Source organism: Canis lupus, chromosome 10 (genome assembly GCF_048164855.1).
Source record: "Canis lupus baileyi chromosome 10, mCanLup2.hap1, whole genome shotgun sequence".
NCBI lineage: Eukaryota > Metazoa > Chordata > Mammalia > Carnivora > Canidae > Canis > Canis lupus.
The window spans coordinates 68,023,838-68,050,513 of record NC_132847.1 but is presented as its reverse complement, the minus strand read 5'-3'; the positions used below and the strand labels follow the sequence as shown (position 1 = coordinate 68,050,513).

The 26,676-nt window shown below is 43.3% G+C and overlaps 1 protein-coding gene across 4 annotated transcripts; it reads right to left on the bottom strand.

The window, feature by feature from the left end:
• Positions 1-3,509: 3,509 nt before the first annotated feature.
• ZNF483 (zinc finger protein 483) lies at positions 3,510-24,462 on the bottom strand. Of its 4 annotated transcripts, none has more exons than XM_072842335.1 (6): positions 24,329-24,462; positions 22,164-22,708; positions 20,363-20,451; positions 19,138-19,264; positions 18,670-18,765; positions 3,510-15,568 (listed from the first exon to the last, which is right to left on the bottom strand). In XM_072842335.1, the coding sequence occupies exons 2-6, from the start codon at positions 22,549-22,551 to the stop codon at positions 14,016-14,018; spliced, it is 2,253 nt and encodes a 750-aa protein (XP_072698436.1). In that variant the 5' UTR covers positions 22,552-22,708; positions 24,329-24,462; the 3' UTR covers positions 3,510-14,015. The 4 variants fall into 4 exon arrangements, with proteins under 4 accessions (XP_072698436.1, XP_072698438.1, XP_072698437.1 ...); XM_072842337.1 differs by having other exon boundaries at positions 24,341-24,399; XM_072842336.1 differs by lacking the exon at positions 24,329-24,462 and adding an exon at positions 23,837-24,175.
• Positions 24,463-26,676: the final 2,214 nt, after the last annotated feature.

Sequence of the window (26,676 nt, the reverse complement as noted above, 5' to 3'; positions counted from 1 at the left end):
GGTAGCACATGGGATTATAAGCCTATAAAAATGTGTGAGACTTATTATTTATTCTTGAGAGAGGCAGAGACACAGGCAGAGAGAGAAGCAGGCTCCCTTGGGGAGCCCAATGTGGGACTCGATCCCAGGACCCCGGGATCATGCCCTGAGCCTAAGGCAGAAGCTCAACCACTGAGCCACTCAGGAGCCTCTCCCACAAACACTAAAACATTACTGAGGAACACAAAAGACTTGGCACATTTGGGAGGGTACCATGCTTTTGGACAGGAAGATTCAGAATTTTAGCTGTCAATTCCGTTGATCATTTCTGCCTCCAAATAGAGTAGGGGTTAAATCAGACTACAGTGAAAAAATGGGAGAAGTATGTGAGTATGTGAGTGTGTGTGTGTGTGTGTGTGTGTGTGAGAGAGAGAGAGAGAACCCTCTGGAAGGATGTAATAAACTACTGATAATATGATTTGTCTCCAGGGCGAAGAACTGGGAAATGCCTGAAGGGCAAGGATAAGAAAGACACTTTATACTATATAACCTTTTGTACCTTTTGAATTCTAAATCTTACAAATTATTTATCTGCTATTAAAAAATACAATTAAAAAAATAAAAGCTCCTGCCCTCCTGAATCCCCATTCCATATGGGGAAAGTAAAACGTGTGAGATAAAACTCAGGCAAGTATGAGAGTGCCCCCACCCAAGATGTGTGCCTCTGCTGTTTTTGTTTGTTTTTAAGATTTTATTTATTTATTCATGAGAGACACACAGAGAGGCAGAGACACAGGCTCCCTGCAGCGAACCTGATGTGGGACTCAATCCCAGCACCCCGGGATCACAACCTGAGCCAAAGGCAGATGCTTAACCACTGAGCCACCCAGCTGCCCCTGTATGATTCTATTTATGTGCAATGTCCAGAACAAACTGGCAAATTTAGACATAGAAAGTAGATTAGTGGTTGTATGGATGGGGCAGGGAGGAGTAGGAAGTGATGGCTAGTAGGTATGGAATTTATTTTGGGGAGAGAAAAATATTCTTGAAATATAGTGGTGATAGTTGCACATCTTTGTGACGATGCTAAAACCACTAAATTGTACAATTGAAATAAATGAAGTTTTGCAGCATTATTCATGGATAGTCAAGGTATGAAAACAACCTAAGCATCCATCAGTGGATGAACGGATAAAGAAAACACACACAAATATCTTTCAGCCTTAGGAAAGGAAATTGCCATTTGCAACATGGATGAAACAAGGACATTATGCTAAGTGAACTAAGTCAGTTAGAAAAAGACAAATACTGTGTGGTGTGGTATCATTTATATGTGGAATCTAAAAAGAAAGAAAAAAGTCAAATTCATAGAAACAGAGAGTAGAAAACTAGTTGCCAGGGCTTGGGGGTGGGGAAAATAGGGAGAGGTTGGTAAAAGGATACAAACTCAGTTATAAGATGAGTAAGTTGAGGGGGCTCAGTGATTGAGCATCTGCCTTTGGCTCAGGTGGTGATCCCGGGGTCCTGGGATCGAGTCCTGCATCATTGGGCCCCCCACAGGGAGCCTGCTTCTCCCTCTACCTATGTCTCTGCCTCGCTCTGTGTCTCTCATGAATAAATAAATAAAATCCTTAAAAAAAAAAGTTCTGAGGACCCAGTGTATAACATGATGAATATAGTTGATAACACCGTATTGTATAATTAAAGTTTGCTAGTAGAACTTAAGTATTCCCATCAAAAAAAGGTAAGTATGTAAAGTTTAGGATGTGTGACTTAACTCTATGGAGGGGGGATCATTTCACAATGTATATCGAATCATCACTTTGTATGCTTTAAATGTCTTACAATTTTGTCGATTTTACCTCTATAAAGCTGAAAAAAAAGAGGTGAAATTTTGTGATGTGAACTATATCTCAGTAAATCTGTTATAAAAAATTAAGAAATACGGGATCCCTGGGTGGCGCAGTGGTTTGGCGCCTGCCTTTGGCCCAGGGCGCGATCCTGGAGACCCGGGATCGAATCCCACATCGGGCGCCCTGCATGGAGCCTGCTTCTCCCTCTGCCTGTGTCTCTGCCCCTCTCTCTCTGTGACTATCATGAATAAAAAAAAAAAATTAAGAAATACATGTAACCGCAAAGAACATTGTATGAAGGCACCTATCATTTAAAGGAACTTTTATTGACAGCACAGGGGGAAAAAAGCACAACTGCTTTCCTTCAAAGGGTACCAAGGACACCTACAAAGATTTGGGAGGTGGAGGCATCAGATACTCTGCAAGTGGGGAAAAAATTGCGGAGCTAAAAAGACAGCGCTTGAAAATATGTGTAAAAAACAGTTTGGCTCACAATGGCACTCCTACCCTTCCCTCCATTACCCCCCACAGAAAACTGAAATAGTCTTTCACCAAGTGGAACCTGAGAGGTTAACTTGGGTCCCCTTGGCCTGGAGGAAGGCGGAAATGAGGTGTCAGGTTGAAAACAGGTTAAGTGGAAGTCTGTATAAGGTGGGGTGAACTCCAACTCCCATCCTGCCATGACGCTTTCTTCCACCTCATCCACGACAGCCACGTATATAGGCCCTGGCAGATGAGCTCCCTCTCTGGAAAACTACAGATCCTTCTGGAGAAATTACACTGCTCCAAGGATAAATGACAGACACTGACCTTTGGGGTCCTCAAAGTGAACTCAGTGAACACCCAATCATCCTGTGAAGCCCACAAGTTAACCTGCTGCTCCCATGTTCTCAGGCTTCTAACCCAGAGACCCTGGACTTCCAGGTGGAAACACTGATCAACAGACTTTGGATTGCCTCCCTTAGGAATAGAAGGTATGTGGGGTGGAGGGGAGGGGGTGGTGGAAGGAAAGGACAGAGTGATTAGAAGTTGTGGCTGGAGCAATCCATGCTCACAATGAGGGGGAACCCAATTCTGGCCAGTGGAAGAAGAGAAAAGGGATTTCTAAGCCACGTTCCCAGTTTCTTGGTTAGAGCATTCTTAGCACCATAATCATCTTTTCACAGTGCCTCTAGGCACAGTTAGCTAAGAAATACCTAATTGTCCCATTTGCTAAATAGGCCCAAACGATAGGAGTTGGGGCTTTGCCCATTAGCGATAGCTGTGTTTTCCTAAAATTTAAAATGTCCTAGGAAAACTCTCTACAGTAACCTGGGACACGTTGGCACCCAGTGGGGACCCACGGTTCTAAGCTGTTTCCAGGTTAGTGTTTAAGTAAAATTTACATTGTAAAATGCTATCGTTCTTCTTTCTTTGCCTCTGAGGCCTCCAGATGGCATACCTACAAAAATGTTGGAATGCAACAAAATGCAGGAATGCAACAAAATGCAGGAAGCCTGTCTGGGAAATTAACTGTTACTCAGTTAAGCCCCCTTTGATCTGTTGGGCTCCCTGGCTAGCAGCACAGCTTACTCTGACTCTGTGTTGTCCAATGTGGCAGCTACATAAGGCTGCTGAGAACCGCAGGCATGAAGGGTGCCGCATTTTGAGATATAAAAAACAGAAGCAGAGTCAACATTTTCCCATTCAACACAACTTTATTGTTTTCATAGAACTACAATTCACTTTAACTGTTGCATCGCATAGGATGTTGCTGTACTGTAATGCTTGTACAGGAACGTGCATTAGTTCTAGTATTACAGATAAACACTTCACCAATCTAGGCACTATCAACAGATTGATTTGGTTCAGATGATTTTCTTCTATGCACTGAGATAACATCACGATGTGTTTACTTGGATATTTTATGTGGTTAGCACAAGTTCAAGTATACCAAGGTAGACAGCACAAGTTACAGTGATACCTATGCAAATCATAATCATCAACTGAGATGCTATTTTAATTATAATTATTTTCTAGATTAAAAAAATACGGGAAAATATTTAAATTTTAAACGAAGGCATATTACTGAGGCAGAATTCAGTTCACTACAGAAGCCAGTACTACAACTAGTACAATCAAGAGAAAAGGGGGTGGGGGTAGAGTGCACATTCGATGATGAATGGCGATTGCAACTTACTGCAGGCACAGCAAAATGAAAAAGCTGTTTGTTGTATACAAAAGTGTTCAATACTGTAGACAATATTTAAGACAACAGCTAGTATTTGTCATTTTCAGCAACGATCTAGTTAGTTCGATAAGTATTCTAACAGTCAAAAAAACCCACAAAACGGTCACATGAAATGAGTAATTTCCATAAAAAAAAAAAGTTTAACAGCATTGCTGAGCTTGTAAATTTGGCCAACTCTACAATACTTGAATTCTTGAACACACACATACAAAGAATCTTAGGCGGAGAGATGATGAAATTATCATTTTAGTTATGGTAATTTCGTTAGAAAATTATAAGACTTGAAGACATTTACAAAAATCGAACTTTTCAATTAACCCTCTAAACAATGTTGTTCACAGAATACAAGAAATTTCTAATACTAATAAAGATTAATTGACTCACAAATTGAAAAGTTGCAAGTATTTACTTTTAGATGAGTCACATAAGACAGTTCCCATTGAAAATTTTGGTACATTCTGTCTCAAAGAACATCCAAATTTATGAAGAAATGTCAATTCATTGCCTAAAAACTCAAACTCATGACAGGTGTTTTTGACATTTTCTCATCTGTTGGAAGAATTTCAGCTAGACATAGAAAAATTAGTTTCTATGATGAGACTCCAACTATGTTGTCAAAAGACCAAAAGTACTGGAATTTTAAAGCAAGAGAATGATGTTTCCCTCATTCTTTTGTTTCACTGTCTGGTAACTATTGAAAATATTTGTGTTCGGTTTTCTAAAGCAGACTCTAGAAAGAGTCATGAATACAGATGTTAAAATTCTTCAGTATGTATGTGCAAATGCTATAAAATATTCATTGCCAGGTTAGGGAACTGGTGAAGAGAATATTTTTTAGTGATCTTGTGTTTTTACTAATGTTCCTTGGTTGAGTTATAAAAGAATTTTTACAAAGATTCCCTGTACTAGAAATTCCAATTCAAAAAAAAAAAATTCCAATTCAAGGTTTTCTTAAAACAAAGGAATGCCTGCCATATATTCAAAAACCAAAGACAAAAAGTGGCAGAGCAAGAATTCTCCTTAACATAACACTGCATATGAATATGCTAATTTTGAAGCTCCTTAGAACAGGAAAAACTTGTACCTACTTAGGTGAAATACTTTAGTTAAAACAAATATTTCATGATACAAATAAAAAATGACAATTGTACATATTTTTCTAACATTGGGTCAATATACAAATTTTAAATGTAATCAGCAGCATCTTACATAAGTTAGCTACAAAAAATAAAATAAGACAAATGAAAGTACTGGTTTGTTGATATGGATAAATTTAGTTTTGTTTCCATTTTATGCACTACTTTATGCTAAATTTGCTGTTAATAATACTGAGATGATATAAGAGTTAGTGAATTTACTTGAACAAACAGTTTTCTAAATGATATGCTTTTGCTTCAAAATCAATTCTTCTAATAAGAAAGATGAACTGTTTTGTCAATGTGGATGCAAGTATCAGAGTAAAGTAATTCCTTTGAATTACTTTGGTAATTTGGTCCAGTTACTGGAAAACTTTAAGCATATTTAGAATAACAAGATATGTTTGGAAGAACCATGTGAACCTACTTTTAAACACTAAGTTTTATAAATCTAAATATGGATCAAGTAATTCAGTGTATGAACTGCTACAACTTTTATAAAACACACTGGGTTTTGAAGACAATGCAAAACATAACATAAAATGCCTCATGAAATAATAATGATAATTATTTCACAATAATTTTTACACTGGTTAAAATATGTTGAAATAATATTTTGTCTCTCTTGGGTAAAATAAAATGTATTGTTAACTTCATCTGCTTTGCTTTTTAAAAGTAGCTACTAGAAAATCTGAAATTACGTATGTGGCTCACAGTATGCTCCTTGGATAGTGCTGCAGTAATGAAAACACCTAAACACCTTCCAGTCAGCTTTTTAGAGCCGTCTTCTTAAAAGAGAACGAAGATTGCCAGAAATTTGAGGAAAGCCTCCAATGTGAAAGAGAGAAAACAGGTGAAAAACAACTCAAAGGAAAGACAGATAATGCAGGGAGCAGAAAAACATGGAAAGACACTATATTAGCATCCACAGAGGGAAAAAAAAATCACCCATGAAGAGGAAAAAAAAAATCACCCATGAAATAAAAGAGATTATAAAAAGAGAACAGAGAATCAGAAAATACACTTAGAATTACTGTGACAACAACAATAAAACATTTAGTAGTAGAGTCAGGGGATAAAACTGAAAAGATTTTCCAGAAAGCAAGATAAATTCCAAAGACATGGAGGAAGTGATGTCGGGGAAGATGGGGGAGTAAGTAGCGCCAGGAATCCATCTCTCCAGCTAGACAACAGTTGTACTGGAAGCAGGTGTCTATCTAGTGATTACTCTGGAGTCAGAGTTCTAGATCCCAGCGGAGACCCTGACTGATCAGCGGTAGAGGTCAGCCTCCAGGACGCCAGGAGCCACCCAGCCTCTACTGGCGCCCAGATGAAGCCCACGGCCCTAGTTTACTTGCTGGAGCTTAGGGTAGGATTTAAAGCCTTTGCCTCGGGATCCCTGGGTGGCTCAGTGGTTTAGCGCCACCTTCAGCCCAGGGCTTGATCCTGGAAACCCGGGATCGAGTCCCACGTCGGGATCCCTGCATGGAGCCTGCTTCTCCCTCTGCCTGTGTCTCTGCCTCTCTCTCTGTGTCTTTCATAAATAAAATAAAATAAAATAAAATAAAATAAAATAAAATAAAATAAAATAAAATAAAACGTTTGCCTCTAAGCGCTGGAGTTCTGGGTTCTGACTGGGGGTGGCTGCTTCGGATCATGAAGGAAGAGCAGACACAGAAGGCAGCCGCCACTCTTCCCACCCCCACCCGCTGAAATAGCTTCCAGAGGATTTAAGGGACAGCACCTGGTTTTTTGGACAATGATAAAAAAAAAAAAAAAAAATCACGTATGGGAGAATTTAGAAAACCACAGCCTCTGCCCAGGGAAATCGAGCTGGAAAAATTTAAGCATTCGCCACAGACTGCTCCCCAGCACAGAGGCACCCTAGAAATCAAAAAGACCATAAACTCTGAATAGAGGGAAAGCCTCATCTCCAGAGCTACCAAACTAGAAGATTCAAATGTCAAGTTTTCAATGAAGAGAATCACAAGGCGTACGAAGAAACAGAAAAGTTAAGGCCCAGCCAAAGGAATAAAGCCAACCAAGCGAGAATGCAGCTGGGGAAGCCCAGGGGTCACACGTGCTCAACAAAACCTTCAAACCAAGGGTCTTGGAGAGGCTTCGAGAGCGAAAGGAAGCTTCTGGTGAGGCGGGCGGATCAAGTGAGAAAATGAAGATACTTGGAAGCAGAAGAAACCAGGGGCCACGCGCCCGCTCATCGCGGCTGCAGAGCGGCGGCTCTTCTTGGCGGGCCTCACAGACTAGCACGTCTCGGGCACCGCCGGCCGCAGGCCCCGAGGAGAGGCACCGGCGCTCTCCAACCCGCAGCGCCGACCCTAGGACCGAGCGAGTCCGGCAGGCAGATCCCACGCACCTTCTCAGCGTGGAAAATACTTCGCTAGGGGTTCCCGACTTCCTGCGCGGCAGACCGACTCGGGGAGGGGGGGGCGGGGCGGGGGCGCCCCGCGAGGGCCCGGGTTTGGGGGAAGCTTCCTTGGGGCAGGCCTTTGGGGACGTCCACGCCGCCACCTGAAGGAGACCCCTCAGCGCGCCGCACGGCGGACCACAGGTTTCTGACGGCGAATTTTCAAGACCTTCAAATGTTTCATCAAGCGGCTCCTCCACGTCAGAGGAACAGCTCGGAGGAAGACACGGAACAAAAACAACGAAAGCAGAGGTCTCTCAGGTAGCGTCCCTCACAGGTAGCGTCCCTCACAGGTAGCGTCCCTCACAGATAGCGTCCCTCTCAGGTAGCGCGTACACATATGCTCGCACACGCGCTCACGGGTAGCGTCTCAGGTAGCGTCCCTCTCAGGTAGCGTGTGCACACACGCACCCACGCATGCGCGCTCACAGGTCGTGTCTCAGCGTCCCTCTCAGGTACCGCGTACACATATGCTCGCGCACGCGCTCACAGGTAGCGTCCCTCTCTGGCAGCACATGCACACACGCACGCGTGCTCACAGGCAGCGTCCCTCTCAGGTAGCGCGTGCACACACAACCTCCAGCGGCTCTCCGCCGCCCGGGGAATCACACACACACACTCGTCAGAAGGGCCGGCCCGGGGGACCCGACCAGCGGCGGGAAGGCGGGCAGCGGACCCCTACCCCCAGGCTTCAGGCTGTGCCCGGGCGCTCCACGAGGTTTCCCCTCCCGGCAGCACCGACCAGGTCCGGGGGGTGTGGGGGGGGGACTAGCTGCCACCCCCCCGGGACTCGCAGCCCGCCCGCGCTCCACACGCCGGCCTCACGCCCAGCCTGCGCGTCTACAGCGTGGCCCGCCGTCCTGCACCACCAAGCGTTAATGCGGCGGGGGGGGGCATTTGCAAAAACGGAGCGAGGCAGATCTGGCGTCATTGTGCTTCAGCTACTGTGCGTGTGGTGTTTTGTTTTTTTTTTTTCAAACGCACAAGTTGAAGGTTTGTGGCAACCTTGTGTTGGGCAAGTCCGTTGGCATCATTTTCCCCAACAGCATCTGCTCCCTTTATGGGTCACGTTTTGGGAATTCTCACAGTATTTCAAGCTTTTCAGCCACCACTCCACCTGCCACGGTGTCCTGTGATCTGGGAGCCTTGACGCTACGACTAGCGCTTTGGGGCACCACCAAGCACACTCGTGGAAGACAGTGAGCTTAACTGATAAATGTGCACGTTCTGACTCTCCACCGACACCCCCACCCCGCCTCCAGGTCTCGCTCCCGCCCCTCGGGCGTCCTTATTCCCGGAGAAACAACAATACTGAAAGGAGGCCAGTTCCTAACCCGACAATGGCCCCCCCAGTGTTCAAGTTCAAGTGAAAGGAAGAGTCACACATGTCTCACTTTAAATCCAAAACCCAAATCGATCCGTCTTCGGAAGGAAGGCAGGTCAAAAGCTGACGGGCCAAAGGCTAGGCTTCTCGAGTCAGCCAGCCAAGTCGTGAACGCAAAACGAAACGTTTCCGAAGAAAATTAAAAGTGCTGCTCCAATGAACACACGAATGCTAAGAAAGCAAGACACCCCTGCTGGTGATAGGGAGAAAGTCTGGAGAGAAGATCAAACCGATCATTACAGTCCCTTTATGCCAAAGCCTCATCCAGAGTGAGGCCCTAACTCTCCTGAATTCTGTGAAGGCGGAGAGATGTGAGGAAGCTGTGAAGAAAAATTCGAAGATTGCAGGGGTTGGTTCGTTGAAATTTAAGGAAAGAAGGCACCTTCGTAACGTAAAACACTAAAGCAACCAGTGCTGATGTAGAAGCTGCAAATTACCCAGCAGATCTAGTTACTTAGCGAAGGTGGCTGCACCAAACAACAGATTTTCAGTGTAGACAGAAGAGCCTTATAAGAAAACGTCATCTAGGACTTTCCTAACCAGAGAGACGCCAGCGCCTGGCCTCAAAGGAAAGGCTCTTGCTGGGGACTAATGCGCTTGGTGACTTTGAAGTTGCAACCAAAGCTAACTTACCACTCTGAAAACCCCCGGGCCCTCAAGGCTTGTGCCAAATCTTCTCTGCTTGTGCTCTACACTTGGAGCAAAACCTGGATGACAACACATCTGTTTACAACATGGTTTTTACTAAATTTCATGAGCCCGCTATTGAGACCTACTGCTCAAAAAAAAAAAAAAAAATTCCTTTCAAAATATTACTGCTCACAGTAATTTACCTGGTCACCCAAGGGCTCTGATGAAGATGAACGAGACTGGTTTTCGTCACTGGTATCCAACTCTGCAGCCCCTGCATCAAGGACTGATTTCAACTTCTACGTCGTCTAAGAAATACATTTTGTAAGGCTATAGCTGCCATAGACAGTGATTCGTCTACGGGATCTAGGGGAAGTAAGCGGAAAACCTTCTGGAAAAGAGTCTCCATTTTAGATGCCAGTAACATCTGTGAAGAAGTGAAAACAGGGACTCTTGCTATTTTATACCACTAAGAGTAGCCGAGATGGTGGAAATAACCCAAATGTCTGCTGATGGATGAATGAATGAATGATGGTATATGCATACAATGAATACTATTCAGCCTTAAAAAGGGAATGAAATTCTGACTTTAAGTGAAAGAAGCCAGACGCAAAAAGGACAAATATATTCAATGATTCCATTCATATGAGGTACCTAGAATATTCAAGTTCAGAGAAAGAGAAAGAATAGTCGTCTCCAGGGGTGGGGGGCAGGACAGCATGAGGGCTTAGTGTTTAATGAGTTTTAGTTTGGGATGACAGAAAGTTCTGGAGATACACAGTAGGGATGATCACACAACATGAATATACTTCAGGCCACAGAGTTGGAATCCCAAAAGAGTTAAAATGTACATTTTATGTATGTTTTACCACATTAAAAATGAATTCATAAATAAGTAAAATAAAAGTAGATTCACTGACAGGAGAAGCTTTATCTTGTCCTGTGACCTGAAAGAAGTTTCTTCAGTAGAAACTCATTAAGAAGAAACATTTTTAAAAGCAAGGTCTTCATTTTAAAGTAGAATGTGCTAAAGGGCTGATTTTAACATCTGTCAATGTACATACACGGTATTAAGTCAAATACTGGTTAATACAAACAATTCTGTAAGGGATCAAAAGAAGTTTAGAATCTCTTGATGATCTGATAGGATATAAAAAATGAATTTAAGTACTTAGGTGATGGCCCACATCAAATATCCTTTTGGCAAGCATACATAAGCAGTTATTGAGCTTTTGATAAATATCGTGAAGCCGGGTTTGAGGATGCTCTCCTGTGGCTAGTACTTAGAGAGTTTACTGGAGAAAGGACTTTTACATAGAATAAAAAAAATACGACACGAAAAGATTCTCCACATTATTAGCCATCAGGGAAATGCAAATTAAAACCAGAAAGAGATACCATTTCAACCCTTGGGACACTAATGAGAAAGACAATATAACAAGGGCTGGTAAGGATGCAGAGAAACTGGACTCAGGGCTTTAGTACCCTTTTCATTTAGAAATCATTCAGACTCTGCCAATGAAATTCTCAAGAAATAATCCTCTAATGTCTGCACACTGTATTCCTCTGAGGTCTAATTTCACAAAGAAAACTTAACTGAAAAGTCACTCTGTAGGATTTTTTAACGTTCTTCTCCTGAATTTTACTTATTATCAACGGAGTCTCTTTAGATTTCAAGATATGTATTTCCCAGATTATAGGGGATCATACAGCGCTGTTCAGAATGAAAAACGATGTACTCACTTGGAAAACAATTTGGCAATTTCTTAAAAAGTTAAACAAAAACTTACCATAAGAGCCAGCCACTCAGGCGTCTACCTAAGAAAAATGAAGATGTGTCTACAGAAAGACTTACACGTCAATGTTCAAAGCAGCATTATTTTTAACAGCCAAAAACTGTAAACAACCCAAATGTCCTTCAACTGGTGAATGGACAAGATATGGTGTACCCCTAAAATAGGGTATCATTTAATAATAAAAATAAAGGACTGATTTGCTACAACACACATTTAGAAAATACATAAACGAAAAACAAAAGACCACATACGATCCCATTTGTATAAAATGTCCAGAAAAGGCAACTCTACAGAGACAAGAGTGTAAACTGGTGAGTGGTTGCCTGAGACTAGGTGTGGGAATGGGGATCTTACTGAGGTGGTAAAATGTTCCGAAAATGGATTATGGTGATGACTGTATAACTCAGTGGATCTGCCAACAGTCACTGAATTGTACACTTGAAATGACTTTTATAGGTAATTTACACCCAGATAAACTTGTTAAGGAAAACCCCTATGTTCCAGATACCCAACTGATACTGGTATAAAACATCCTCTTATGAATGCTGGAGGATGTAATCAGTAAACATCATGGAACATGCCTCAAGAATTTTACACATTTCTCTCTATAAATTGTATCTTTTTGGGAAAAAACCCACCAGGGTTTATATACGCTCAGAAAAAAACATAGACCAGGATGAAGGATTCTCATAAGCCACATTCCTTTCATGGCTAGAATGTCTCTGGTTGGTCCGTTTAGCAGTAACTACGCAGATCTGTTTACCACACAGCAGTGTCTGAACCACAAGCTTTTGGATGGGGGGTGAGGGTTGGGGAGTTGGGGTATTGGGAAGAAACCAAAAGCATTATCCAGAGGTAGCATCACAAACCTATTAAATCACAGCAAATATTGCTGAGTCTCCGATCAGCATTAAGGATCTCTTCCCTTCCATAAGCCCCAAGTTCTCTGTTTTCCTTCTCATTTATCTAGGAGCGCCCTCAAGTTTCAACTTTAGGAACTTTTTGGTACCATATTGTATGGTGCCTCCAGAACCCAAAGACTTGAGATCTAAACCTGACTCAGGGTTTTCATTCCTTTTTCAGTCAGAAAAAGTATTCACACCCGACCAATGGGATTCAGAAGAAATAATCCACAAATATCTGCTCACTCTCTTTTTCAGGTCTACTTTCACAACAAAACATTTAACTGACAAAGTAATTTTGTGGGATTTGTACAGTCTTCTGATTTTTACTATCAATGGAGTCTCCTTAGACCTTAGACTGCATACTCTCCAGATGGCAGGAGATCATAGTATCAGGTTTCCGAAATGGGGCAAGTCAGGTCCTATAAATTAGAGAACTAGGCCAGTAGAAGAGTGGATTAGATTCCCTGTGTAAAGGTAGCAGCTGCTACCCCAAACCAGCTGACTACTCCACTAAAAATATGGGCCAGGGGTGTCAGCCCTTATAATTTTTCAAGGCAAGCCTTTTTTTTTTGGTATGAAATCTCCTAATTTTTAAGTAGTGACAACTAGTTACGCACACACACACACCCCTTACCATGCAGACCAACCAACACATATCCAACGGCCCAGTCTTAACTTGTGAGCTTTGTCACCATACACGTTTCCACTCCGATTACGGGGGGGCTGTGCTTGGGATACGCAAACTCTTAAAAAAATAGAATTCTATTTTGTAAAAGATAATCCATCCAGAATAGCTCTGTTTTCAGCACCCGTTTCCTCCCACCCGCCCCCCTCCCCAGCCCCCAACCTACTTTCCCAGGACTGGTACCCTCATGGCTGAGATGGCTCCAATATGTGTCCTCTAGATTCCTAATCCCCTCAGTCACAGCCCAGAGGGAAAAACAGGTTGGGGGACTTTGTCCAGTGAGAACATTCCCTGAAGACACACCCGTGTGAGCTCCTCCGACTCCTTCCTGTTGATATTCTGGGATTCCAGCATCAGGCATTCAGAGTATACTGCATTCTCACTAAGCTAGAAGTCCAGAATCTTAAATGAGTACTTTCCTACTAGAGAAACTTGAAACTTCCAATGAACCAAACGTGTTTAGCTTATTCCCACAGCTTCATAGGGGATCAGAGGTAAACTTAGAAATCGTGAGCCCCACCCCCTTCATTCCACCAGTAAAGAAACTCAAACTTAGAAACGTCAAATGATGTGCCCAAGGTTATATAGTGAGTTGGCTGGCAGACTGGGGACAGAACCCAGAACCCAGGTTAGGACTCGGGCCCAGTTCTTGCTAGAAGCAAGGATTATATGAAGAAGACCCCTTCTCCAGAAGTAGAGGTTCTTGGGTGGGTCCTGTGAGCCTCCTCTTGCTTTTTAAATTTGCATTTGGCCTTTCAGAATCATTGCACATCTCATCCTGCTTTCTTCATTTTCCACATGACTTTACCAACCTTAATTATGATCTGCTGAAGAGTGGTGAATGGCAGAAAGTGTTTTTCACCAGCTGCCAACCCATCAAAGTTGTAGCTACTAATCGACGCTGTGGTAGTTTGCACCCCAGGGTTTTAATAAGGGACCATTTGATGAGATTCCACCCCCACCCCACCCCCCACTTTCCTGTATTTCTAGAATTACTCTCCAGAATGAAATCCCCGATGTCTGATGAGGCCTGAGTTACTCTTAAATGTCTTTTCACATTCATTACATTCATACTCTCTCCTCCCAGTGTGGATTTTGAGGTGTTCTACAAGGATCGAGCTCCGGCTGAAGCTTGCTCCACAGTAGCTACATTCATAGGGCTTCTCTCCGGTGTGAATACGGTGGTGCTCATTAAGCGATGAACTCTGACTGAAGGATTTCCCACATTCTTTACATTTGTAAGGTTTTACGCCAGTATGAATTCTCTGATGCCGACTGAGGAGTGAGTGCGTAGGGAAGGCTTTCTCACACTGGTTACACTTGTAGGGCTTTTCTCCCGAATGAAGTCTCTGGTGATAAATGACGGATGTAAAATGGCTAAAGGTCATCCCGCAGTCGTTACACAAGTAGGGTTTTTCTCCAGTGTGGATCCTCTGATGTCGAGTAAGGCAAGAATTCTGTCTGAAGGCTTTTCCACACTCCCCACATTTATAGGGTTTCTCTCCAGTATGAATCCTCTGGTGTTTGGAAAGGGACGAGCTGTGACTGAAGGATTTCCCACAGTTGTTACACGTGTAGGGTTTTTCTCCAGTATGAATTCGCTGATGTTGGATAAGAGATGAACTGTCACTGAAGGGTCTCCCACATTCTTTACATTTATAGGGTTTTTCTCCAGTATGAACTCTCTGGTGTTTGATGAGGTGGGCACTCAGGGTGAAAGCTTTTCCACAGTCATCACATTTGTAGGGTTTCTCTCCACTATGAGTTCTGTGATGTGGCGTGAGGGATGAACTGTCACTGAAAGCTTTTCCACACTCATTGCACATGTAGGGTTTCTCCCCTGTGTGAATTCTCCGGTGTTTGGTCAGTGAGGCACTATAGCCGAAGGCTTTTCCGCATTTACTGCATTTATGGGTTTTCTCTCCCATCTCAGCTCCCTCATCTTTATCTGAGGTTGTTTCTCGATTTAAAATTTTCCAACATTTTTCACACATAGAGGACTTTTTTTTCTTAAAGGATGAGCTGTGTGTAAAGGCTATCCCACAGTTAGTGCACTTCCGGGCCTTCCCTGCAAAATGTACTTTCTGATGTTTCTGATGTTTCTGATGTTCGGTGAGGGATGAAGAGTGACCTAAGACTTTCCTGCCTTCATTACATTTCCGTGGCTTTTCTCCAGTGTGTTCTTTGCGGTTCAGAATAAGGTCTGAGTGAAAACTAAAGGGCTTCTTGCCTTCATTATACCTCCGAGATTTCTTCCTTAAGTAGACTCTCAGATGTTTAATTATGTCCGAGGTTTGCCTGAAATTACTTCCAAAGGGGCTCTTTTCTGGGTCAAATTCCTCACCCTTACTGCCTCTCCCATGAGATTTCTTTTGTGTGACTGCGAGTTGTGAATATTCCTTACTACCATGCTTCCGGGACTCTCCCATGGAGCCATAATTACCACTCATTAAGCATCTTTCTATTATTTTATCTAAAGTCGATTCATCCAGAAGAACATCTTGATTTCGAAAGGATTCCTTCAATTCACCTGTAGGTTCACACTCTAAAAGAAATAACAAATAGAATGTGTTCTGTTTGCAATAAAGGAAGCTGTCCTATTTGGGACTCAGACAGGAAGAGAGATAGCAAGGACTATGAATTATATGAATATGGCTTGGGTGGTTTTCAGAATCTTATGAAACAGAGAAAGAAAAAGTAATACAGAGAAACGAGGTATAGTGGTTAAGAAAAATATTGGGGAGAGGCGCCTGGGTGGTTCAGTGGTTGAGTGTCTGCCTTTGGCTCAGGTTTTAATCCTGGGGTCAAATCCCACATTAGGCTTCTTGTGGGAAGCCTGCTTCTCTCTCTCTGCCTATGTCTCTGCCTCTGTCTCTCTCATTAATAATAATCTTAAAAGAAAAATATTGGGGAAAACGAAAAGTTAATGCCTTACAGTTAGATTAAAATGCAAGTTCTCACCTTCCTTTCAAATTTCTGCAATAGGTTCATTCTTGCTCTCTCTAGATCCAATCTATTCTCTTTCCAAATAAAAATGACAGTGCAAATGTTTATTGAATCCAGGCCCCATATCAACCACTGTATTTGTATTTTCCCTTAATCTTCCTAACAGGGGATCCTTGGGTGGCGCAGCGGTTTGGCGCCTGCCTTTGGCCCAGGGCGTGATCCTGGAGACCCGGGATCGAGTCCCACATCGGGCTCCCGGTGCATGGAGCCTGCTTCTCCCTCTGCCTGTGTCTCTGCCTCTCTCTCTCTCTCTGTAACTATCTAAATAAAAATTAAAAAAAAAAAAATCTTCCTAACAACCCTATAAAGTAGGTCCTGATATCATCCCTGTTTTGTGGATGTGACAACCAGGCACACAGAGTGTAAATAGCTTGTCCAAAGTCACATGTATTGTAAGCGACAGAGCCAGATTTTTAATCTAGTCTGACAACAAAGCCCCTACTTTTGATCGCTATACCACACTGCTTTTCAAAGCAGCCTAACAGCACCAAGTTTACAGAAGATGTTCCTCACCTCACAGACATATAGCATTGCATACACTAGACTTTCAAAGGTTACCACGGTCTGGCCCTATCAACCTTATGGATACACTCTATTCAAGCATCCATTCACTGTCCCTACCACACTACAGTGTTTTTAATCCTATTCTTTCAGTGTCTGCTCTACCTCAAATGCAATCCCATAGCACCTTCACAAACACAAACACCTAGGGCCTCAGGTTCAAATCCTAACCTTCTCTACTACCATACTCTATTTACACTCTTCTCAGAACTCTGAACTCACTTAACAACCACATCATTCATCTTGGCTCTTCATCATGAGATCACACCATCACTGTCACAAAACTATTTTTTAAAGAGTTAACTATGAAACCCAAAATTCAATTCCCCAGAAATTAACCATTATTAAAAATTCGGTGCATTTTTAAAAGATTTATTTATTTGAGAAAGAACATGCGCATGCATGAGCAGAGGGGAGGGGCAGACAGAGAAGTCCTCAAGCAGACTTTGAGTGTGGAGCCCAATAAAGGGCTCAATCTCCTGACCTCGAGATCATGACCTCAGTACAGTTGCTTTAAATGTGTATTTCGTTGTTGACCAGTGACTTAGAACTTTTATTTCAAGATTACAGCAATTTTAGTTTTGTCAGTTATTTTTGTCAGCTATCTGCTCAAGGTCTTCACCCATTTTTTTAATAGACTGCGCTCCTTACCGTTTTGCTTAAGTATTTTATAAATTATAGCTACCGATTCTGCTTTGTCTGTCAAGAGCTTCTTCTCCAGTCTGCTGTAAATAATTCTGTATTTATTTATTTATTTTAAAGATTTACTTATTTTTTAAGATTTTATTTATTTATTCATGAGAGACACGGAGAGAGAGGCAGAGACACAGGCAGAAGGAGAAGTAGGCTCCTTGTAGGGAGCCCGATGTGGGACTTGATACCAGGACCCTGGGTCACAACCTGAGCCTAACGAAGGCAGGTGCTCAACTGCTGAGCCACCCAGATGTCCCTGTAAATAATTTTTTAAACAAGTTGTACATCTACATGATGCTTCTAGGAAAGAGGGGCACATATTTATACTGAAAACAGCCAACAGGTTGACTTTGGTTAAGATGGAATAGAGTGAAGTGAAATTACTGATTTTTTTCTTTAAAATTAAAAAAAATAGTAAGGTATTGATATATAAGCAATAATTTATTTTTTAAACATAAATTTTAATATGCTTATTGTTAAATTTTAAGATAAAAGATGAAGAAAAAATATAATCCTTCAAAGATAACCAGGGTTAACATTAATGTTGAGACATTAAAAAAACAATCTCTATGTATATTGAGATATATACATGCATATATAAATTGTTTTCCTTTTAACAAAAATGAGATCACACTCTCCATGCTGTCTGCTGGACAAATTGCCACTTATCCTTCAAGATTCAACTTATGTGTTAATTAAGCCATCGCTCCTGCATTTCCCACTGCCCCACATACAGGTGTTAGTATAGCACACATCCCACGAACACCTTGTGTTTTAGTATCTGTATGCTGGCATCCACAGAAACACGCTTCTCAGGTCTCCAACTCTGGGGTGCTCACATAACGGCCCCAGGAGCTGCTCTCTGATGCCCACCCCAGGATTCACGCCAAGGCCACTTTCCCACAGGCTGCTCCCAGTCAATGGCAAGTAGAGTAGGAACCCTTGGGCAGGCCCATTTCTGTGAGACACAGAACTCCTGATGGGCCACTCCTCATGGGCCACTCCGGCTGGGGAACTTTTCTTTGGCCTTGCCAAAATTTTCTTAAACCGCGCATCAGTCTAAGATGCTTCCTCCCCAACCTTCCTTCCTTTCCTATCTCATTCACAGGTGTGTTATACCCACATTATATTCTGAGAGCCCTCCCCATTTCATTCATGGCAAGTCTCCCCCAGAAGTCCCTGGTAGAGCTAATCATGCCTTGGCATCTACTTCTCAGAGGACTAAACTAATGGTCTCTCCACTAAAATGAATATTCCAGGAAGCAAGGGGGTATATCCTAATCACCTTCCTGTTTTAGCATCTAGCCCACCCGGCATTTCAAAAGCTTCTCATAAACAATTTTGGTGAAGCAACTATTTTAATTTGTCTGCTTTTCACCAACTCACCTGATCTGGGGCCTTTTGAAACTTCTTTTTCCAGCAGCCACGGCAGTTCAACCCACTTAAACTGGGAAATCAAATCTAATTTGGAAACTGGAAAGCCTGCTCAGAGAAAAGAATAAAAAATAACTGTTTCTGCACAGGGCAAAGGTGGTCCAGCATTCACACACAGCCTCCGGCTCCCCAAGAGAAGATGCTATCAAATATAGACATCAATCCTGGTATATGAGGAGGAACTGGGGAAGGTGTGCCCTGCATGACAGCACAGCGATACTCAACACTTCCAGCTTAATGAAGCAGAAACTCTTTTTTGGAGAAAACACTGCAGAAAAGTACATTTTCAGAACCCACTTTTAGGATTAGTCATATTATCCCTGCATACCTAGTCAATACAGTTAATAGCACTCATCTTTCAGTAATAGTGGATGAAAAGATACACAGTTTATACATTAGATCATTAAGAGACAGCTTTACCCAGAAACTCTAGGTTCTTCAAGTTCTCCAGTAGCACTTCCTTATAGAGCTCCTTCTGAAAAGGCTCCAGCCTCCTCCACTCTCCTCTGGAAAAGTTCACTGCCACATCCTTGAATGTCACAGATTCCTAACAGTCACAAGAAATACAGTCTTTCAGCACTGGATGAACATCCGCAGGTTCCAGGGATTAGGAACTGGACATATTTTGGGAAGCCATTATCAGTCTACTAGGGAGGTATGAATTTCTATCGCGAACAAGATTTTCTTTTTCGGGGCACCTAGGTGGCTCAGTCCGTTAAAAGCGTCTGTTTTTGGCTCAGGTCATGATCCCAGGGTTCTGGAACTGAGCTCTGGGTTGGGCTCCCTGCTCAGTGGGGTGCCTGCTTCTCCTTCTCCTTTGCCACTCATGCATGCATATGCACACTAATAAATAAAATCTTAAAAAAAAAGAATTTTGGGGGACGCCTGGGTGGCTCAGTGGTTGAGCACCTGCCTTTGGCCTGGGGTGTGATCCCAGGGTCCCTGGAGAGAGTCCCACATCGGGCTCCCTGTGGGGAGCCTGTTTCTCCCTCTGCCTGTGTCTCTGCTTCTGTGTATCTCATGAATAAATAAATAAAATCTTTAAAGAAAATAAAAATACTTTTTTCTGATTTGTAATTCATCGATTACAAATTATTCTAATTGATTTGTAACCAGCCCCTTTTCTCAACTACCGTGAGTTTTAGTAGTTGTTCAGTTGATTCTCAGAGGTTTTCCAAACAGACCATTTATCTGCAAATAACACACATTTGTCTCTTACATACCAATACTTACCTCATTTCCTTCTCATCTTACTGCATCGGCTTTCAAAAGCTCATCAACTGCAGCATGATTAGACATCTTTATCTTTACAGGCATTGTGAGAGCTGCTTTTTATTTTTCCAATACCGTTCAGCTAGGGATTTTTTTATTATATTAAGGAAATAAAATTCTATTCTCACTTGACTAATTTTATCAAGAATAACTGTAGAATTTTAATAAATTTTTTGTTTTTCTTAGAATCAGACGTATGACAAATTCTGGGAAGTGAAGTAAAACACCATCTGAAGAATGAGCTCAAAGAATGTGAAGAATGTGAAGGAAACTGTCTTCATTATTCTAGTATCTTTATACCACTCCGTAGGAGCTCAGTAGGAGCTCAGTTAAGTATTCGCTTAAGAATGAAAACCAGTGAAAGGAAGCTTACCGGGGACTCAGTTCTCCGAAGGACAGAAACCATTTTATTTTCTTCAGGGTTCTCCTCTTGGGAAATAACAGACTCTTGAGACACTGGATCTGGGAAGGGGAAAAGAACACTCTAGTCTTTCAAATGCATTCCTCAGACTAGAAATTCTTATACATGTCTCTCTGGAGAAAAAGTACAGAAGAAACAAAAATTTGTTCCCACTCTTTCTAAAACTGAGATAGATTTAAAAAATAAATAAATAAATAAATAAAATAAAACTGAGATAAAAGCCACAGATACACTTTTTTAAAAATCCAAGCTTCTCCCCTACTCTATAAAATACCCTTTCAATTCCTAAGCTCACCATAAGTGATTTCATTCAATCCACACACCTACAGTTTTAATGTGTTTAATTTACAGGATGGTTTTTAAAATATTCAAAGGATGTACTAAGGTAAAACAGCATATTTGCTTTATGAGTTCATTTGTTTTCTTCCTAGGCCTAGCATAATGCCTTGCAGAGAACTGCTTATTGAATGGAAGCACCAAGCTGGTCTCAGGAACAGACTTCTCTTCTGAGGTCACCAGCAGTTGCCTAAAGACAAAAATGAGGAATCTGAACATACCAATAAATGACATACCCTGAGATGTCAACAGCTCTTCTTCCAATAATGATAAAGTACTTTTTAAATCATCCTTTACTGTCTTATGAAAAGAATTCTAGGCAAGCTTATTAGACAACCAACAGAAATTAAGAAGCAAAATTATGTAATCAGAGAGAAAGAAGGGACTCTTAAGGAAATTGTTCTTACCGAATGCTAAAGCAATCAATTCACGAACTTCTTTATTGCAAAGCCTTCCACAGAGAGGCTCTAATTTTGGAGAAGCACCATGTTGCAAGGACAGACAAGTCAGAGAAGTCAGGAAACCCAAATGTTGAACATACCGATTAGCTATGTGACCACAATTTAACTCTGTGGAGGTAAATGCATTTCCCCACCTTGGAACTTTTTGCAGAATACAAACTATCCCACATATGTATTGAGAACTTTATGGTAACTCGCTACACACATTTGGAACATCTATAGCATATTAGAGGGAGTTTAACAAAGTTGACCACATGCCCCTAAAGGGCTATCAACCCTACAAGTCTTTTTATCAATATTTTTCAATGATATGTTACAACTCAGTTTATATCCTATACATTTGTATATGTATAATAATGTAATCTAAAAAATACAAGTGAAAAAAATTCAAGTGAACTATTCCTCCTCTAATGCTGTGGAACTGCACTATTCAATAGGGTAGCCGATCACCACATATGGCTATTTAAGATTCAATTTCTTATTTGCCCTAGTCACAAAGTGCAAAATAGTGCAGAACCATTTCCATCATCACAAATATGGGCACCCCAATCTAGAAACTTGCTCCTGCCCACTGGAGGCAGAAGTTGAGGCCTGGAGTGGTTGATATGCTTGTGACTCCAAATAATTTCAGATGATCTCCTTCTCTCCTGTGTTCTAAGAATCCCTCTTACTCAAGACAGAAAGGAAAGAAATTAGGATTATACCTTATCATGTTTAACCCTCACAAGAAACTAAGCAGATTGGAACCCCATTTCACCAGGTTAAAAAAAAAAATAAAGGTTCTGAAAAGTTACATAGCTTGCCCTAGATTACACAGTAAGAGGCGGGGCTTATCCTATGCCATTCCCAACCCCAAACTCAGACTCATTTTCAGCAATCAACTGCTTTCTTTGGGGGAGTTTCCTTTCACACCTTGAGGCGATCTCTCCCTTAGTCCTGCCATCTATAAATCTCACCTTCCTTCTCTTCAAGCATTTGGGTCAAATCCTCTATTAGGGTCACCACCTTCTCACTATTCTCAGGATGTTGTGACTTTACCCAAATCCTGATCTCCCCAGGCAAAATGGTCAGGAACTGCTCAAACACCAAAAGCTCTAGAATCTGTTCTTTCGTGTGGATGTCTGGTCTCAGCCACTGAATGCAGAGATCCCAGAGCTGATTTAGGGCTTTTCTGGGTCCAGCCACTTCTGAGTAACAGAACCACCTGAATCTCTGTCTGAAAGTCTCTGGGTCAGCACTGTCTCCTCTCGGAATAGCTTCTTGATCCCCAGGAGTTTCCATCCCTAGGACCTTATTTGGTTCACTTGAGACCAGAGTCTGAGGATCTGGAGAGATGGTGGTCATCTTATTCAAGGGTACTACAGCTTGCAGTGTGTATCAGCAGCAGGAATCCAATCCCCGTAGACTCTAGTTGAATACCAGGACAGTCCACCAACAGGCACTAGAGACAGCAAAATATCAAAGGCTCCAAGCATTCATTCAGCTTCTGGTTTTGCAGAAACTGTCAAAAAAAATAGGAGATGTTAGGTAAGTAAAACAAATTATTACTCCTAAAAACATTGTTGTTGGTTTGGTTCAGATATGTATCAACATACCCAGAGGCCTAGAACAACCCTGCCCAACCTCTACATTAAAAGGAATAATTTTCTTTTGTAGGTGAAAAGCTGAGGAGTTATTTATGGGTAACTAAAGATACCCTCCAAGAAAAATTTCTCCAGACTAAATACTCCTCATAAGCAAAAGGCATGAGAAAAGGGTCACTGCTCCAAGAGAATCCAGTCCCAAATTTATTCAACTGCTCCTGACATACCACAGTGAAGAGCCACACATTTCCCACCCAGGTGCCCAACTCAGAAGCCTGATTTCATATTTGCCCCTCAAATTTCTCACATAATCAATAACCAAGTTCTGGCAGTTTTATTTCCTAAGAACCTGTCCATTCACTTCATCCACCTAAGCACAGGTTTCTTCAATCCAGTCTCACACTGCAGCCTAAGGATTCTTTCTAACATGCAAAACTGGGTCCTATCACTCCCCATCAGTCCCAAGGTAAAATTCAAATGCAAAGGCCATGCTTGATGATCTAGAGACCCTGCTCAGAGGAACCTCACCCCTTGAGCTCTAGCTGCCTCTGAGGGATGCCACAGTCATAAAGAAGTCTCTCTCCAATCCCACACACCCTCCACCCCTTCCATCCTCTGCACTGAGCGGTTCCCTCTCCTTGGAACCTGCCTTCTTCCCCTCTCCTACCAAACTCTCCCTCATCTTTCAGAACTTGACTCCTTTCAACCGTCACCTCTTGTACAAAGCTTCCTCTGATCCCCCAGTGCTCTTCTGCACAGAGCCTAGGCTGTGTTACACGCGTTCTTCCACTCTGCAAATAACTGAACATCAGGACACTGTGGGCACACGCGGGGGCCGATGAGGCAGGGTCCCCACCCGCAGAGGGCACGCAGGAAGGGACCGTACAACCTGAGATGTGCTACAGTGCGGCAGGTGAAAGCACACTCTCCACCTCCTGCGACTATTATACCCGTAACTGCCCACCTCCCAGCAGCACACAGCCCGGCACACAAGCATGCATGACGTCACTTATTCCTTCGCCAAACGTTAGGCGCCCACCACGTACCTGGCGCCGCGCTGAGCACCTGGGGCTGCGCGAGAGCTGAGACCTGCTCCCGGTCTCCAGGGAGCCTACCAGGGAGGCTCCGCGGAAAATGTGACGCAGGTGGAGAGTTCTCAAGGGAGGGGGGCGCCGAAGACGTTTCGGTTATCACGCCGGGAGAGGAGGGGGCGACTGTACCTACCCAGTGGGGGCAGCCGGGGATGCTGCTCAACACCCTGCACTCACCGCGGGGCTCCCCCACCTGCACCCACATCAAGGCATTTTCCCGCCCAAAACGTCCGCGGACCCAACTCGCCGGACCGTAGGCGCAGGGAGGGGATGGAGAAAAGCTCCGTCATTCAGGACCCTGCCCACCTCCCCGCGGAGGCTGCGGCCCCGGGTGCACGGTGAGCTCGCCCGGCTTCCTGCGCGCCCCCCCGCCCGCCCCCCGGGTGCGCCCCGGGGCCGCGCGACCTGGCCGAGGCCCCCACACCAGGGGCCCCGGACGACCGCTACCTGCATCCGCACCCGCAGTCAGGACCAACGCCACCGCAATGAGCTTCTAGAAACTGGTCCTGCAGGAGCTGCGCGCGCAAGCCGGCGGCGGGGGGGGCGGGGAGGGGGCACTGCGCCTGCGCAAGGGCGCAGAACTACGACTCCCGGAATGCGTTCGTCCCGCTCGGCGAGAGTCCTGGGTTTTCCATAGGCTCCCACCTGGCCGGCTGCGCATGGTCAGTGGGGAAGGGTGGTGGGCTCGGCCGCAGAATTCTTGCTGCGCCAGAGGCCTAGAGGCCCGGAGCCGGCTCAGGTTCTCAGATGTGCGATGCTGGGTTTCCTTGGTAACCTCAAACCATCCCCCTCCCTCCTCTCCCTGCCCTTTCCTGGAATCCAGCCTGGAAAACCCCACTGCAGAAGACCAGGGATGCATTCTATGCAAGCCATAACGAATGCCGCCACTTTGAATTTGAACACATACTAATTTTGTAACTTTTACACCTGCCACCATGGTCCAAGACCCCATCCTGCCTCCCCTGGATGCAATATTGCAATAGCCTATTGAGTGTACTTTTTTCTTTTATTTTTTTACACTGCCAACTGGAGAGACAGTTAAAAACGTAAAAACAAATTATGTCCGTCTTTTGCTTAAAACCCTGCAAAGGCTTCCCATTCCCCTCAGAGAAAAACCCGAATTTAAGCAGTGGCAAAGCTTGATAGAATCTGGTCATCCGCAACCTGCCTCGCATCTTCCTGGACCTAACTGATTCAGTCACAATGGTCTGTTTGCTCTCCCTCTCCTTCCGACCTCCCGGCATTTCTGGCTACATGCTCCTCCCGGGATAGCCATATGGCTCCCTCTCCCTGCCTTCCGGATCTTCTCCATGAAGCTCTCCCACCACACTGCTTAAATTGGAACTGCACCCCTCTCTACTCCTGTTTCCCTTTCTAACACACAATTTTCTTGTTTACTACTTACTGTCTATCTTGTTTTGGGTTTTTTTTTTTTTTTTGTCTGTCTTGATCACTAGAATACTGATTCCATAAGAGTAAGGATCTTTATCTGGTTTGTTCCATGACACACAATCTCCAGGCCTTAGAACAGTACCTGGTGCATAGTAGAGCTCAGTATATTTGTTGAATTTATGAATGGACGCTTGCCTGGATTCCTGGGGGCATAGCAAAAAGGGCTGAGAAACTCCAGAAGGATTGTTTGGAGGGTACTAATAACTAGATGGCTTTTGGAGAGTTGGTGTTGGGAGAGAAAAACATTCTAGGGGCACCTGGGTGGCTAAGTGGTGAAGTGTCTGCCTTTGGCTCAGGTCGTGATCCTGGGGTCCTGGAATTGAATCCCGCATCAGGTTCCCCGCATGGAGCCTGCTTCTCCCTCTGCCTCTGTCTCTATGTCTCTCATGAATAAATAAATAAAATCTTAAAAAGAAAAAAGAAAAACATTCTAGACGGAAAGACCACAGTGAGTCAAGGCCCTGAGACTTAAAAAAATTTTTTTGAAAATATTTTATTTATTATTTCATGAGAGACACAGAAAGAGAGGCAGAGACACAGGTAGAGGGAGAAGCAGGCTCCATGCAGGGAGCCTGATGTGGGACTCAATCCCAGGAATCTGGGATCACACCCTGAGCCAAAGGCAGACAGACGCTCAACTGCTGAGCCACCCAGGCATCCCAAGGCCCTGAGAGTTTAAAAGGACAGAGCAAGCTCAACCAGATGAACCACTGGGTTCATTTCACAGGCAGGAGGTAGGCTGAAGAAACTGCCCACAGTCAAGAAGAAGCTATCCCAGTCCCAGGTCTGAGTACATATGCTTCTCCTCTACCCACCTCTCCTTGTCAGGCTGAAAATTAGACATCAAGGAGAAGCTGGATAAAACAGAGAGACATGAAATAAAATTGACTCATAGGTTTAACAGGGCAAGTCAGAGAAACTTTAAGTAGTGACTCTCAAACTGTATGTGCCTTGGAATCACATGGCATTCTTCATTTGTTTTTGTTTGTTTGTTTTTTTTGTTTTTGTTTTTTTTGGGTTTTTTTTGGCATTCTTCATTTGAATACGAACGTGGGACTTTCCCCTCCAAAGCCCATGGTGGGTGATCCTTGGACTACACTTTGAGAAACATTAACACTAGTTGACTCCTAACTCTGGGAAATGAACTAGGGGTGGTGGAAGGGGAGGAGGGGAGGGGTGGGGGTGAATGGGTGACGGGCACTGAGGGGGGCACTCAACGGAATGAGTAATGGGTGTTACTCTATATGTTGGCAAATTGAACACCAATAAAAAATAAATTTATTATTTAAAAAAATACACTAGTTGAAATATTCCGTGAGCGGTATGCTACATACGAATAAATC